This window comes from Populus alba, chromosome 6 (assembly GCF_005239225.2).
Source record: "Populus alba chromosome 6, ASM523922v2, whole genome shotgun sequence".
Lineage (NCBI taxonomy): Eukaryota > Viridiplantae > Streptophyta > Magnoliopsida > Malpighiales > Salicaceae > Populus > Populus alba.
This window is the reverse complement of record NC_133289.1, coordinates 1,416,927-1,429,546: the sequence shown is the minus strand read 5'-3', so window position 1 is coordinate 1,429,546 and position 12,620 is coordinate 1,416,927. Positions and strand designations below refer to the sequence as shown.

Below are 12,620 nucleotides of genomic sequence, written 5' to 3'. Positions count from 1 at the left end.
GTAACATGTTTTTTTTTTATCCATGAAAATCTATTTTTTTTATTTATTTATTTTATATGCAAATTATTTTTCTACACCTACTTTATTTAAATCACAATCACAAAAACAACCACCATTCTAAATACATACTTCAAATCCCTTTTGCCAACCACTAGTATTAATGTGGTGGACCACTCATATAATTTTAGCCAATCTTAAGTGATGAGTTATTTTTTAATTTTTTAAATTCAAATTTTAGAATTTATATTTAAGAGGATTTATAAAAATTCTCTGAAACTTATAAATAGAGTTTTCTGATAAACATAATGTACATTGAAATTTCATGTAAAAAACTAAACCATAGTTTATTTTTTTTTTCTTAAAAAAAAAAAGGTTATCTCTTCTATTGTTTATTTAAACTTTGATCTTGAAAACCCTAGAAGATCCATGCACCGATTTGACAAGTAATAAATTATAAAGAAAGTGATTGTGACATTATATAAAACTTTAAATTGAGTGCATCTCTTTTCAAACTTCACACCTTCAAGTAATTAAAGAATTCCATGGATGATGTATGTCACTCTCCCAAAATAATATATACTCTAGCAAATTACAAAGAATTATCAGAGTGTTTGTTGAAGGCAAAGACAATTGTTCTCATTTGGTTGAAATTTATTTAAACATGTAAACTTAAATTATCTTGGCAGTATTGCTAGCTATGTTATTAAATATGGAAACAATTTATAGTAGCTTTCCTTGCTTTAATTGTGACTTCCATGTTTGACATGTGACGCAAGGTTAGCGTCATGCTCACATTACCATATTCCTACACATGAAGAACAATAATTCCATGATTTTATGAATTAAATTAATTACAAAAATGGTCTTAAGAAGAACTGACAACATAATTTAAAACAATAATAATAACAGTAAATTTGATTATTAGATTGGATTTCAATTTTTACAAGAGATTTTTTAGAAGTATTTTACTGTTTTGATTTTTCTATTTTAGAAGTTACTGTTTTGACTATTTTAGTTATTTATATATATATATATATATTTGAATTCTAATTATTTATTTCCTACTTAGTTTATATTTCTTATTTAATTAGGTTTTTTAAGAACATCTATATAAACAATTGGCCGGTTGTTTTTTATTATTCAAAATGCTATTCATATTTAATTAAAAACATAAAAGAATTTTTTTTTAGATTTCTCTACCATTAGGTTTGTAATTTTTGGGTTTGAAAATCCTAATTTTATTTTTTTTCTAGGCAGAAGTAGAACCTTGGGAAGAAAAATTTCTTGTAGCTCGCCTAAGTTGAATTTATTTCCATGTTATTATCTAAAATTTGAATTAAAATAAAGTGTGAAAAAGAAATTTTGCTCAATTTCCATGTTATTATCTTAAATTGGTGACACGCATAAGATATGTTACTGTATAAGGACAATTATTTGGATTTGCTTCGCTCACAAATAACAAAAAACATATGCAAAGATTTTCTTCATTGTTGTCTTCTTCTATTGAAGCATGAATAAGATTTCTCTTGTTTTCTTTGGTGAAAACAATAATCTTATAATATCTTAATCAAATTAGCAAAACAAATAACACAAAAATATGCAAGATCCGCGCGCTAATGTTGTCTTCTTGTTTTTTATCATGTCATGGATGGGATAAACTTATCTTATTATCATATACGATTAATTAAAACGTATATATATTAATATAACTCTTAGAATTCTTCTAGTGATTAAAGAAGTTTGCTCAATTTTTTTAGATTTAAACCTTTAAATTATTATCGAGCAAAATTTGTTAAATTCTTCTTAATATATCAGTTAATATGAGATGCATTTTTATCATTAAACTAAAAAAAAAAAGACATGTTAATACAACAATTATCATATAATCGACAATCAAATGATAACGTACGAAGTTTTGCAATATATTTATAATGATTCTCAAAAAGAAAAAACCAACAAGCCTCAATATACCCCCTAATTATTGAGGCCCCATCAATTTTATCTCAAAATAATTAAAATTTCTTAATTGAATCCTTTTAAGAAAAAAAACATTAAGTTTATTTTTATAAAACAATATCTTTTATTTGAAAAAAAGTACAATATGGATTAAAAGATGCAATTGAGAGAAACTGAAACTTAAGAGATAAAATTGATAGAAATGTTTTTGACAGGAGTGGGATTGAAACTATCTCATAGTTTGGGTAATTTTTGAGATTTTCCAAAGAAGAAAAAGAAAAATATAATTATAATGGAATGCGTGGAGAAAGGAAGATGAACCAGCGGTGCTCGAGGACAAATGGTGGTGGTGGAGCAGGTATGCCTTGAGGGCTACAAATAGCGGGTCCCTGATTAGATCACCAGCCGTTTGACCTTGTAGAAAAGCTGCATGTGGCCACCAGATTTTAGACACGAGGCCACCAGAGATTTGGTTTGACCAGGAAATTGGTCCCTTATTTGATTAACCATATACCTAACCCCAACCTATCCTTTCCCGTTTTGGTCATTTGTAGCTAAAACGATTCGTTTAGGGAATTTTAATTTCTAATTAAGATTGTGTTGGCTATGTGGTAGCTTCCAAGTTTAGTGCCACCACAAGAATCCAAGTTGTTTGGTAAGTGATAAATTATTGTTTGATACTAATGGGAACTACTAGAATATGTGGGTGTGTCTTCAACCTGCAGATAGTGAATTGTTTCACTTTTTATAATTCTGGTTTGATCGGATCTAGTTTAACATTGAACTAGATTCGAACTAGTTAAAAAAATATATATTATTTTTATTTTTAATTATGTTTTATTAAAAAACTAGTAGTTAACATTATTTAATAACACTATATAAATTAGAAGGAAGATCGCTTGATGATGTAACATTTACAGAATTTAATCGCAATCTCAATTTTATTCCTGTATAATTTACCTGATGTTATTATGTGCTTACGAAACCAATAAAACTATAGATAGTTTAATGAACAATAAAAAAATATTTTATATTAAGTATTATTCATTTTATGATGTAATATCAGTAGTTAAATCAACAATATTTAAATTAAAAACCATCAGTATTAATATATGTTTTTTTTAATTATTTTATAATCTCAATTTAAAAAATATTCTTATAACTAAACACATTAAACCTAATTTTTATTTAATTTTTTTCAGATCACAGCCAGAACAATTACAATACTGAACACACACGATTATGAGTTTTTGTTGTCCAACTTCGTTGACAAGCTTTAACAACTTAACTCATTTCCCACTTTGACCAAATGAGTTCTTTTCTTCTTTTTCTCAAAATATTTTTTTTTCCATTTGGATTTGCCGCAATTATCGCCAAATAGTTGGATTATCATGCATAAATTGTTTATAAATATTCGATAGGACATTCAATTTTAAAATCATGATGGTTTTGAGAAACATAATAAAATCTATGAAAATAAACAAAAACAAGTTTAGTTGGATTAGAGATGAAAATAATTTTATTAATGAAATATTTTTTAAATAAATTTTTACAATTGCAAAATAAAAAAGACATGAAAATATATCATGTCTATCTTAAATATTATCTATCTTAAATATTATCATTTTATCTGAAACAATAACAAAATATTATCTAATAGTTAAATAAATATAAATTAATAATCTCCCTGTATATATTATATTCAACTAAACTGATATACGTGAAAAAACAAATCCTGTGGTTACCACATTATTGTTAAAAAATGATAAATAATATTTTAAACTATTATTTTAAAATAAGAAAAACATAAAAATATATCTTGTCTTTTTCAAAACGTTGGAAAGAATATATATATATATATATATATATATATATATATATATATATATATATATATTGAATTGTTTTGATGCACTAATTTAAAAATTAATTTTTTAAAAAATAAAAAAAATATTTTGATGCATTTCAGCACAAAAACATTTTAAAAAACAACCACAACCATATTCTCAAATAACTTTAAATATCATTGTTTCTTCTGTTCTATCCAGGATAATAACAATATATTATCTAATAATTAAATAAATATAAATCAATAATCTCTCTCTATATATTTCATTCAACTAATATACGTGGGAAAAAAAAAATCCTGCGGTGACCACACTATTGTTAAAAATGACAAATAAGATTTGATATTTGGCATGTGGGTTGCATAGTCATAAAATCAACAAGTATCTAATCTACTCTATTTTCAATCATTAAAATTTAGGTGAACGATTTATTTGGTATCATATTTTTTTTAAAAGAAATTCCTTTTTTTTTTTGTTGATCAGAAATTAAATAAATAAATTGAAGGTCCTTGGAGAGAATTTTGCCATGGTCGACCAACAACTAAATAAATCGATGGCTCCATTAGTACCATGTTGTTGGAGTTGGGCATGTGTAGGTGTGAAAAGGAGAGATGGTTACGAACTAACAAAGAAAAAAATAAAATAAAAAAAATAGCATGTTTATTTTTTTTTAAAATGATAATGTGGACTGACATTAATGTCATGACTTTATGTTAACATTGTGGATACGTGTGACATATATAAAGATATTGTTTATATATATATATATATATATATATATATATAAAAACAAATTAATTGGTTACATTCAAACAACACATTTCTCATGATAATATTACAGCATTGATGGTGTTTATATTCCTGTATTAAAAAGAAAGAAAAAGAAAGAAAAAGTTGCATTTAATTAGTGTCTTACTATAAAAAAAAATAAAAATGTATTTTGTTGGAAAGATAAAAATAATAATATAAAATAAATTTGAGATAATTTTAGAGTGATTTTTTAGTTGAAATTTTTTATATAAAAAAGTATTATTTTAATATATTTTAAATTGAATTTAAAAAAAAAAAAAAAAACACTGTGCATATCATCACATTATCAAACAAATAATGATTTTTGTTTTTGTTTTTTGAAGAGTGAAAATATGTAACAACTCTTAATAAATTGAGGCATTCCCAACGTACAATCCAACAACCTAACCCACCTAAACTCTTTATACATATTAACCGCTGTTCTCCCCTCCACAAGCATCTCATTGTTAGGTTTCTTACAATTTCTTGATCGTGTCGAGACCTTGTCACATACGAAAGCAAGTCCTTGGTTTCCTTTTTTTTCTTTTTCTTTTTTGTCTTGGTTCTTCTTTAGCCATTATGGCTAGAACACTAAATCTTGTGTTCTCTCTCGCAATTCTCATGTCACTGGCTTTCTCTTCAACTGCTCAATCATGTAAGAGCTATGCTTTCTCTAGCAACAAGATCTTTAGGGCATGCAATGATCTTCCAGTCTTGAACTCATATCTTCATTGGAACTATGATTCATCATCAAACAAGCTCCAAATTGCATATAGACACACAGGAATCACTTCCTCTAAATGGGTTGCATGGGCTATCAACCCTACTTCAACTGGCATGGCTGGTTCCCAAGCCCTTGTTGCATACCAACAAAATGATGGAACTATGAGAGCTTACACATCACCAATCAGTAGTTACCAAACCTCATTGCAAGAAGGGAAACTTAGTTTTCATGTTTCAGATTTATCAGCTACCTTAGCAAGTAATGAGTTGATCATGTTTGCTACTATAGAACTTTCGAACACCAGTACCACTGTTAACCAGGTTTGGCAAGATGGTCCGCTCTCTGGTAATGCTCCTCAGATTCATTCCACTAGTGGGTCTAATGTCCAATCCATGGGGACTTTAAACCTTCTTTCTGGAGAATCTAGTTCTACAGGAGGGAATGGAAAAATAAGAAAGAGAAATGTAAGCCCTAGAATCAGTATTTTGTTCTCCATATATGGTTCATTCTGTTTCCATTTGCTCTGTTTTTTATACTCTGTTTATGACTGTTAGTGAATCAAAAAAATTCTTTTCTTTATGAACAAAGAACTAATTCTGATCAATTCTTGAAAAAACTTCAGATTCATGGGGTGCTAAATGCTGTCAGTTGGGGTATTCTGATGCCTATTGGTGCTTTGATAGCAAGGTACTTGAAGGTATTCAAATCTGCAGATCCTGCATGGTTTTATCTCCATGCCAGTTGCCAATCCATAGCCTATATTGTTGGTGTTGCTGGGTGGGCTACTGGTCTAAAACTTGGCAGTGAATCAGCTGGTATTCAATATGATGCTCATAGAACAATTGGCATCATCCTTTTCTGCCTCGGAACCCTTCAGGTAAGCAAAAATTCTCCGTGTCACATAGTTTTTGAGCGTGTTATACCTGCAATAGCGTATTAAATGATAGGTTTGTGGTTTGGATTTTAGGTGTTTGCTTTGCTTCTAAGGCCAAAAGCTGATCACAAGTATAGATTTTACTGGAACATCTACCACCATTTAGTTGGATACACTGTTATCATCCTTAGCATCATCAACATATTCAAAGGATTCAACATTTTGAACCCTGATGAGAAGTGGAAGAATGCATACATTGGTGTCATTGTTGCTTTGGCCTTAAACGCTGTCTGGCTGGAAGGTTATACGTGGTATGTTGTGGTGAAAAGGAAAAGTTCAGAGACTGCTGGAAAGAGGCCTCAATTCACCAATGGATCAAATGGGGCTAATGGCTATGGTGGTAGACCACACCAAGGGGTGTAAATTAAACTATGGGATATCAGTTGTGAATTTCTGTTTGTTTTTCCCTCTTTCATCCTTCGCTTTTGCAGAGTTTGTGCACCCGCATGTATATTTATGGAGGCTCCATATGCAGAGTGAGGTTAGGGTTAGAAGTGATTCTTTCACTGGTTAGTCTTTAGGAGTTTTCTGCCTGAACATGGTCCTTGAGATCACATGTATTAGCCTCTCTCTGTTTATTTATTATATATATCCGTTTTCCCCCTTGTTTCCTTGATGGTTTTCATCTCAATTCCTTGCTACCCATTTCTTGATGTCCAATTTCCTCACAAGTTTTCACATGTAGCAAAGGAAAGAAGATCAAAGTGCCTGAACGTTTGATATTTGATATCCCCATGAAACCAGCAAGTACTCCACAGATTCAATCAAGAATTCCTTGCCTATATTTTTCTGCATGTCAACCATAGTCATTGTCTTTGCTGCTATTAAATATTTATTGCTGTGAAACACTTTCATCAATTGGGGAAGACCCAAAACTCTCATTCGGTATCCTGTTCTGTTTGTTAGAGAATCAAGCTAAGAGGTTGAGGTAAACTGGGAGAGACAAAAATAAGACAGCCCCATGAATCAACCAGGCATGCTTTCTGCTCAATGAAAAGTGAAGAAAAACATTTTGTCTAACATGGTAGTTTTGAATGACCAACAATGGTACTTGTCATTTCAATTGGAGTCTACATATAAGTTGGCACTGTTTAAAAACCACAAAGCAATTGGAAGCCTCTCAGCTGGCAATGATTGAACTTTAATGGTGAATGTTATCGATGACTGCTCATCGTTAGATGCTGACAATAAGAAGGGAAACTAGATTGTCTTGAACAACTACTATGTGATTTCCTTGATTATAATAGTTGCTTTTGCTTTCTCATTCCGACTGCTGCAAAAACTCAACAAATGCATCCTTCAGGAGAGGGTTTGAAGCTGCAACTCTCTGAGAAGTGATGTCAAAATCTTTACCAGATCTGATGCAAAACAACAAACATGAAAATTTTAATAAAGGCATTATATTCTCAAAAAAAAATCTGAGCATATTTTTATTTTTAAAATCATGGACTTGATGCATGCACAAATGACAGATTTGTGGGTGTCACTAGACAATGACAATTTGACCTTTGATAAACACTGTTCTTGCATGTTAAAGAATGGTGTCACGGGGCTATTCCCTACTCATCTTATATCCCCCCAGTCAAGTTGTGGAAGAAAAGATAAATAAAGTGCAGCACTCACGGATCATAAACAAGTCCTCCAGCTTCTTTGACAATCACAGCACCACCTGCTACATCCCTGAGTTCAAGAGAAAATTATATCATTTATGCATCCTGCCAAAACTTGCTGAAATCAATCACAAATACGTACCATGGGCCTCCATATCCAGTTTCATAAAACAAATCAATCCTTCCACACGCAATTCCACATAGATTCAAAGCACAGGAGCCACTCATTCTAAGGGATCTCACCTGATAACAAGAGAATCAGATATGTTTTATGTACACCAACACATTTCACCAAAGCACATGGTTTCCATGACAGATTCTGGTCATACCTTGAAAAGTAAGCTGTTAATTTTGTCAGTAGTGGCATCTACAGTGGACTTGTCACGTTTTGTTCCAGCCTGATGTCACCAGAATTTAATTTGATCAGTTTTCAACATCATTTGAAATGAAACATAAAGAAGTAGAATTGAAGCAGAACAGAGCTTTAACAAGATTCCATATGAAGCACACCAGGAATGAACTTGAAGCACTCCTTTATAATGTATTTTTTAGCAAGTGCAACATGGTAAAATCTAATTACATTCAGAAACCATCATTTCTCAGATACAGGAAGCCAGATTCCTAGTGCCTAAGATCAATGTTACAACATAATAGGAAGGGGTTAAGTAGCATGCCAGCAAAATCAATTTATGGGTAAAAGAAGACTAGCCTAAGTTTTGGACATAGAAGATGTCCAACACTATCTGGGGTCAAAGCTGAAATCCACTGCGTTGCAAGGCACTACCAGAAGCCTTAAGAAACGAATCCAACAAGAAACCAATTTGTAATGTATACTTTTTAAGATCAAATCATTACAAAGAATACAAGATCAGTAGGTATGATTTGATCCCTGGTTTAATATACAACTCCAACTACTCATTTTGGTTTATGCTACCTGAATCCTTTCAGCTAGTCATTGTCATCAATTTATTAAATTTGACTTCAAGTTCCCTTGTGTTTTTTAAGGAACTCTCAGTGACTCTGATTACAACTTTGGGCTGATAAAGACAGTACTGAAAAGCATACCTCTGTTGCAAGAAGAGATTTCACAAGCTCACTTTGAGATGATACTGCCATTGAAACACGAGTATGCAGTTGCTTGAGTATCATGGAAAGATTAGCAAAAAACAAAGTATCAGAATCTGAAGATTGATAATAGTCAACCCAGAGATACACCTTTTATGGGTTTTCCATTCAGAAAAGCACCTTTTCCATGGATGCCTGTGAAAAGCTGCATTTATAAATCAGAAATTTTTAGCAATTATTGGGACACATTTCAAGTTCTAAAACATTTTGACATATCAATCTTATAGTAACTTTGATGTTAAGTAGGCCAATAAATGACTGCATTTCTGAAATGAAAGCAAAACGTCTAAATGAAGGCAGATACAAATTTGATAGGCAAACTGCTTAAGGAATCCAGATACATTTTTCCCCAATATTAGAATATTGACAGGCTCAACATCACAAAGCAGACATTTATCCAAGTAAAAGACCATAAAGCTGAAAACTAGAGGTTGGTGTTCGTTTCATGCAGAAAGGTGCACTCACATAAGGCTTACTTTGATCACCAAGCTATATCAAAGTAGGTCAACTCTGCATGTTCTACATAAAATTTCAAATCATTCAAAGTTCTAAATGGTATCTGGCCACCTGAGCTAACATGTGAACCACAAAATCTCACCTCATCCATTATTGGGTTGTAAACAACACCTACTGTGGGAACTTTTCCAATCGTAAGACCAATAGAGATACACACAAAGGGGAACCTACATCCAAACATGTTGCAATACATTGAAAGTGATGTACATGTATAAAAACAAGAAGAAATTGCCTTCACCAAACAGCATTAGAAAACAAGATTTACCCATGGACAAAGTTGGTTGTTCCATCAAGAGGATCAACAATCCAAGTTGGTTCATCAGTCAGTTCTGTAGCACCATAGGCAGCAGTAGTTTCTTCCCCAATGAGCTAAGAAACAAAAGTAAAAGAAAATTTTTACGAGAGTAACACAGCCATTTGTGAGGAGACAATATACCCATACAGAGCTATATTCCATGAATTCATTAGCTACAGGGAGCGGTAAGTAGAAAAGATGAGTTAACCTTATGCGAGGGATACTGTTGCTTGAGATGATTAAAAATGAGAGCTTCACAAGCCTTGTCAGTCTCTGTAACTAAATCCACCTGCAATTTAGAAATAAAACAAGCAATTGTCAGTAATTACATGATATAGTCAAGTTTGTTTAATCACAATTTTTATCCTGGCTAAATTAACACAAATGAGAAGGAAACTTTCAAGTGCAAAATTTCTCCTCTATTTCCATAGTACTGTTGCTACATGTTCAAGAAAATATGCTAGCTATAGAAAATCGAAGGAGCAGCATCAACAATGGCTGATTTCCTTACCAACTCGATGACCTCAACGCAAAGATCAAAACTTCGTTGCCATAAGCTTTATAAACCAGCATGCCGAATTCAAATGCCATTAGCTTTACAAACCTGGATGCTAAATTTAATTGCAATTTTAAAGCTCCCCTGGCATGTTAGAAATTGTTACAAAACTCGTTTACCCCAATGCCAAGATTAAGACTTTATTTCCATTAGCTTTACAAACTGGGATTTTAAAGCTCCCCTTTGCCTGCTAGATTCAATTGCCAATTAGATATAATCAATCTGATATGAATTCAAGAATATTTAGCAGCATTTGATCAGCAAATGTCCTTTCTTTAGAAAAAAAGAATTGCTAAGCACGGTACTGTACAAACTCGTTTTACATTCAAGGTCAACAAGGAAAGAAAAAAAGAAGCACTTGATCAGCAAATTTCCTTTCTTTAGAAAAAAAAGAATTGCTAAGCACAGTACTGCACAAACTCATTCTACATTCAAGATCAACAAGGAAAGAAAAAAAGAATCCAAAAAAAGCAAGATGAGTACCTGGCCTTTATGCTCCACATGCTTCGTCTGGTAAAATCCTTCACGGATAATCTACAAATCAGACGAGAAATGTAAATGAGACTAAATATGAGGGACAAAAAAAATCTAAAATTTACAATCACCTCTCCAGCTTTCTTTGCTGCCTCAACAGCAGTTTCCAAGAACTCTGAAACAGAATCTGAAACATCAAAATAAAAGCAAATAAAAATCAACATGCAAGATCATCAAGATCCCATATTGAAAACAAATCAAATACATGAGAAAGAAAGTGATAAAAGATTAATGGGGTCCTACCATTTTGTGCCATGTTTATAAATTTGGATGCACAAAGAAGAGAATGGCAGAGGGAGGTCGATTATGTGGTGATGACGATGAAAATGATGATAATGGGTCCTACCTGTTTTTTTTCATGTTTCTAATATATTTAATTTTTTTAAAATTAATATTTTTTGACATTTTTAAATTATTTTGATTTATTAATATTAAAAATAATTTTTTTAAAATAATAAAAAATTATTTTAATATATTTTTAAATAAAAAATAATTAAATCATATTTGTGAACAGAACAGTATATAAAAAAGGAGCAGCCAGCCACATAAAGAACCGTTTGGTTAGCACGTTTTATGGTGAGGAATCTGCCTTTCTTTTTCTGCTTTGATTGGATTTCCAGTGGTAGTAGTGTCCTTGTTCCCATAGTTTTAAAACCTATTAATCGGGATAGAGCTTTGGTTATGAATAAAAAAAAAACCCGGTTTTTGAAGAAAAAAAAAAAGGTTAATGAATTAATGCTTGAGTTTTGAACAGGGTTAGAATCGAGTTGATTAGGGTACAAGGGTTAATTTGAGTTTTGAACCAAATCAATCAATTTTTTTTTTTTTCAAACTTAAACAAGTATAAACTAAGGTTAGCATGGTACCGACTCAACTAGTTAGTTTTTGAATGACTCAGGTTTGGATTAACTATATTATCAAATCAACCGAGATTTTTACTAGGTCAAATAAGTTTTTTTTCTGAGTTGAGCCGGTCTAAACCTAGGTTAGCAAGGCTTTAAGTCACCCTGGGTAAATTTCGATTTTAAAACAATGCTTCTTGCAGCAAAGTCCAGATGAAAAATAAAGGAAGTCCTTCAATGATTTCTTTTGAGTGTTTTCAACCCTTTTATTTATGGGCAAACTATAAATATACTCTTCATTGCATGGATAGGTATCGGTCTGGTTCTTTTTTTGGTGATTGTAGCAATGATACCCTCAAGTTATCCAAATTGTGTGTTTTTTTTTTTTGTTAATTGAAAGGTGATTTGTTTTGTTAAATTAGATGCTAATTTGTGTATTAATTTACTTCTAATTTAATCCATTTTAACCTTCTAATTATATTCACAAACATTTATGATTTAATTTCATTATAAAAAAAAATAGTTGTATGTTAAATGATAGAAATTTTTCGAAGTCACATAATGAACATGAATGATAATTAATTTGGTGCCACTTGCTAAGCATAAATTAAGGCAATTAAATTGGAAGGTTAAGAATAAGGAATTTTGATATGAATTGGAAAACTTGATTTTTGCAGGCAATTTATGGGAAAATTAGCATCCAATTAATGAGGAAGAAGAGGGATTGCACAATTTCAATATTGATGAGATTAGAAGGAGAAGGACCAAATTGAAACCTACACAATAATTGGAGGGTGTAGTCGTAGATTTTCAAAAATGATTGTTTTATACTCTTGTTTGCATCTCCTTTTTATGACAACGAAAAGTGCTAGTAAGTAGTAACAGTCAAAGC

General features: G+C 31.2%; 2 protein-coding genes across 3 annotated transcripts; one reads left to right on the top strand and one right to left on the bottom strand.

Moving 5' to 3' along the window:
• The first annotated feature begins 4,993 nt into the window (after positions 1–4,993).
• Positions 4,994–6,861, top strand: LOC118052867 (cytochrome b561 and DOMON domain-containing protein At5g47530). The gene is made up of 3 exons (XM_035063938.2): positions 4,994–5,780; positions 5,939–6,193; positions 6,284–6,861. Exons 1-3 carry the CDS (start codon positions 5,172–5,174, stop codon positions 6,611–6,613), a joined length of 1,194 nt encoding a protein of 397 aa, XP_034919829.1. The 5' UTR covers positions 4,994–5,171; the 3' UTR covers positions 6,614–6,861.
• Positions 6,862–7,248: 387 nt separating this feature from the next.
• Positions 7,249–11,254, bottom strand: LOC118052868 (inositol monophosphatase 3). 2 transcript variants are annotated; one of them, XM_035063939.2, is made up of 12 exons: positions 11,130–11,254; positions 10,958–11,013; positions 10,836–10,886; positions 10,005–10,085; positions 9,767–9,870; positions 9,584–9,668; positions 9,076–9,130; positions 8,926–8,969; positions 8,190–8,258; positions 8,003–8,103; positions 7,874–7,930; positions 7,249–7,608 (listed from the first exon to the last, which is right to left on the bottom strand). In XM_035063939.2, exons 1-12 carry the CDS (start codon positions 11,140–11,142, stop codon positions 7,512–7,514), a joined length of 813 nt encoding a protein of 270 aa, XP_034919830.1. In that variant the 5' UTR covers positions 11,143–11,254; the 3' UTR covers positions 7,249–7,511. The 2 variants fall into 2 exon arrangements, with proteins under 2 accessions (XP_034919830.1, XP_073266208.1); XM_073410107.1 differs by lacking the exon at positions 11,130–11,254 and having other exon boundaries at positions 10,958–11,119.
• Positions 11,255–12,620: the final 1,366 nt, after the last annotated feature.

Excerpts from the sequence above, each read along its gene's own strand:
- LOC118052867 (XM_035063938.2), top strand. The coding sequence starts at position 5,172 with ATGGCTAGAACACTAAATCTTGTGTTCTCTCTCGCAATTCTCATGTCA. Across the intron at positions 5,781-5,938 it reads GAAAAATAAGAAAGAGAAAT|ATTCATGGGGTGCTAAATGC; the intron begins GTAAGCCCTAGA and ends AAAAAACTTCAG. Across the intron at positions 6,194-6,283 it reads TCTGCCTCGGAACCCTTCAG|GTGTTTGCTTTGCTTCTAAG; the intron begins GTAAGCAAAAAT and ends TTTGGATTTTAG.
- LOC118052868 (XM_073410107.1), bottom strand. The coding sequence starts at position 11,050 with ATGTTGATTTTTATTTGCTTTTATTTTGATGTTTCAGATTCTGTTTCA. Across the intron at positions 9,669-9,766 it reads ACAACCAACTTTGTCCATGG|GTTCCCCTTTGTGTGTATCT; the intron begins GTAAATCTTGTT and ends GTTTGGATGTAG. Across the intron at positions 7,609-7,873 it reads GGAGGACTTGTTTATGATCC|ATCTGGTAAAGATTTTGACA; the intron begins GTGAGTGCTGCA and ends GTTTTGCATCAG.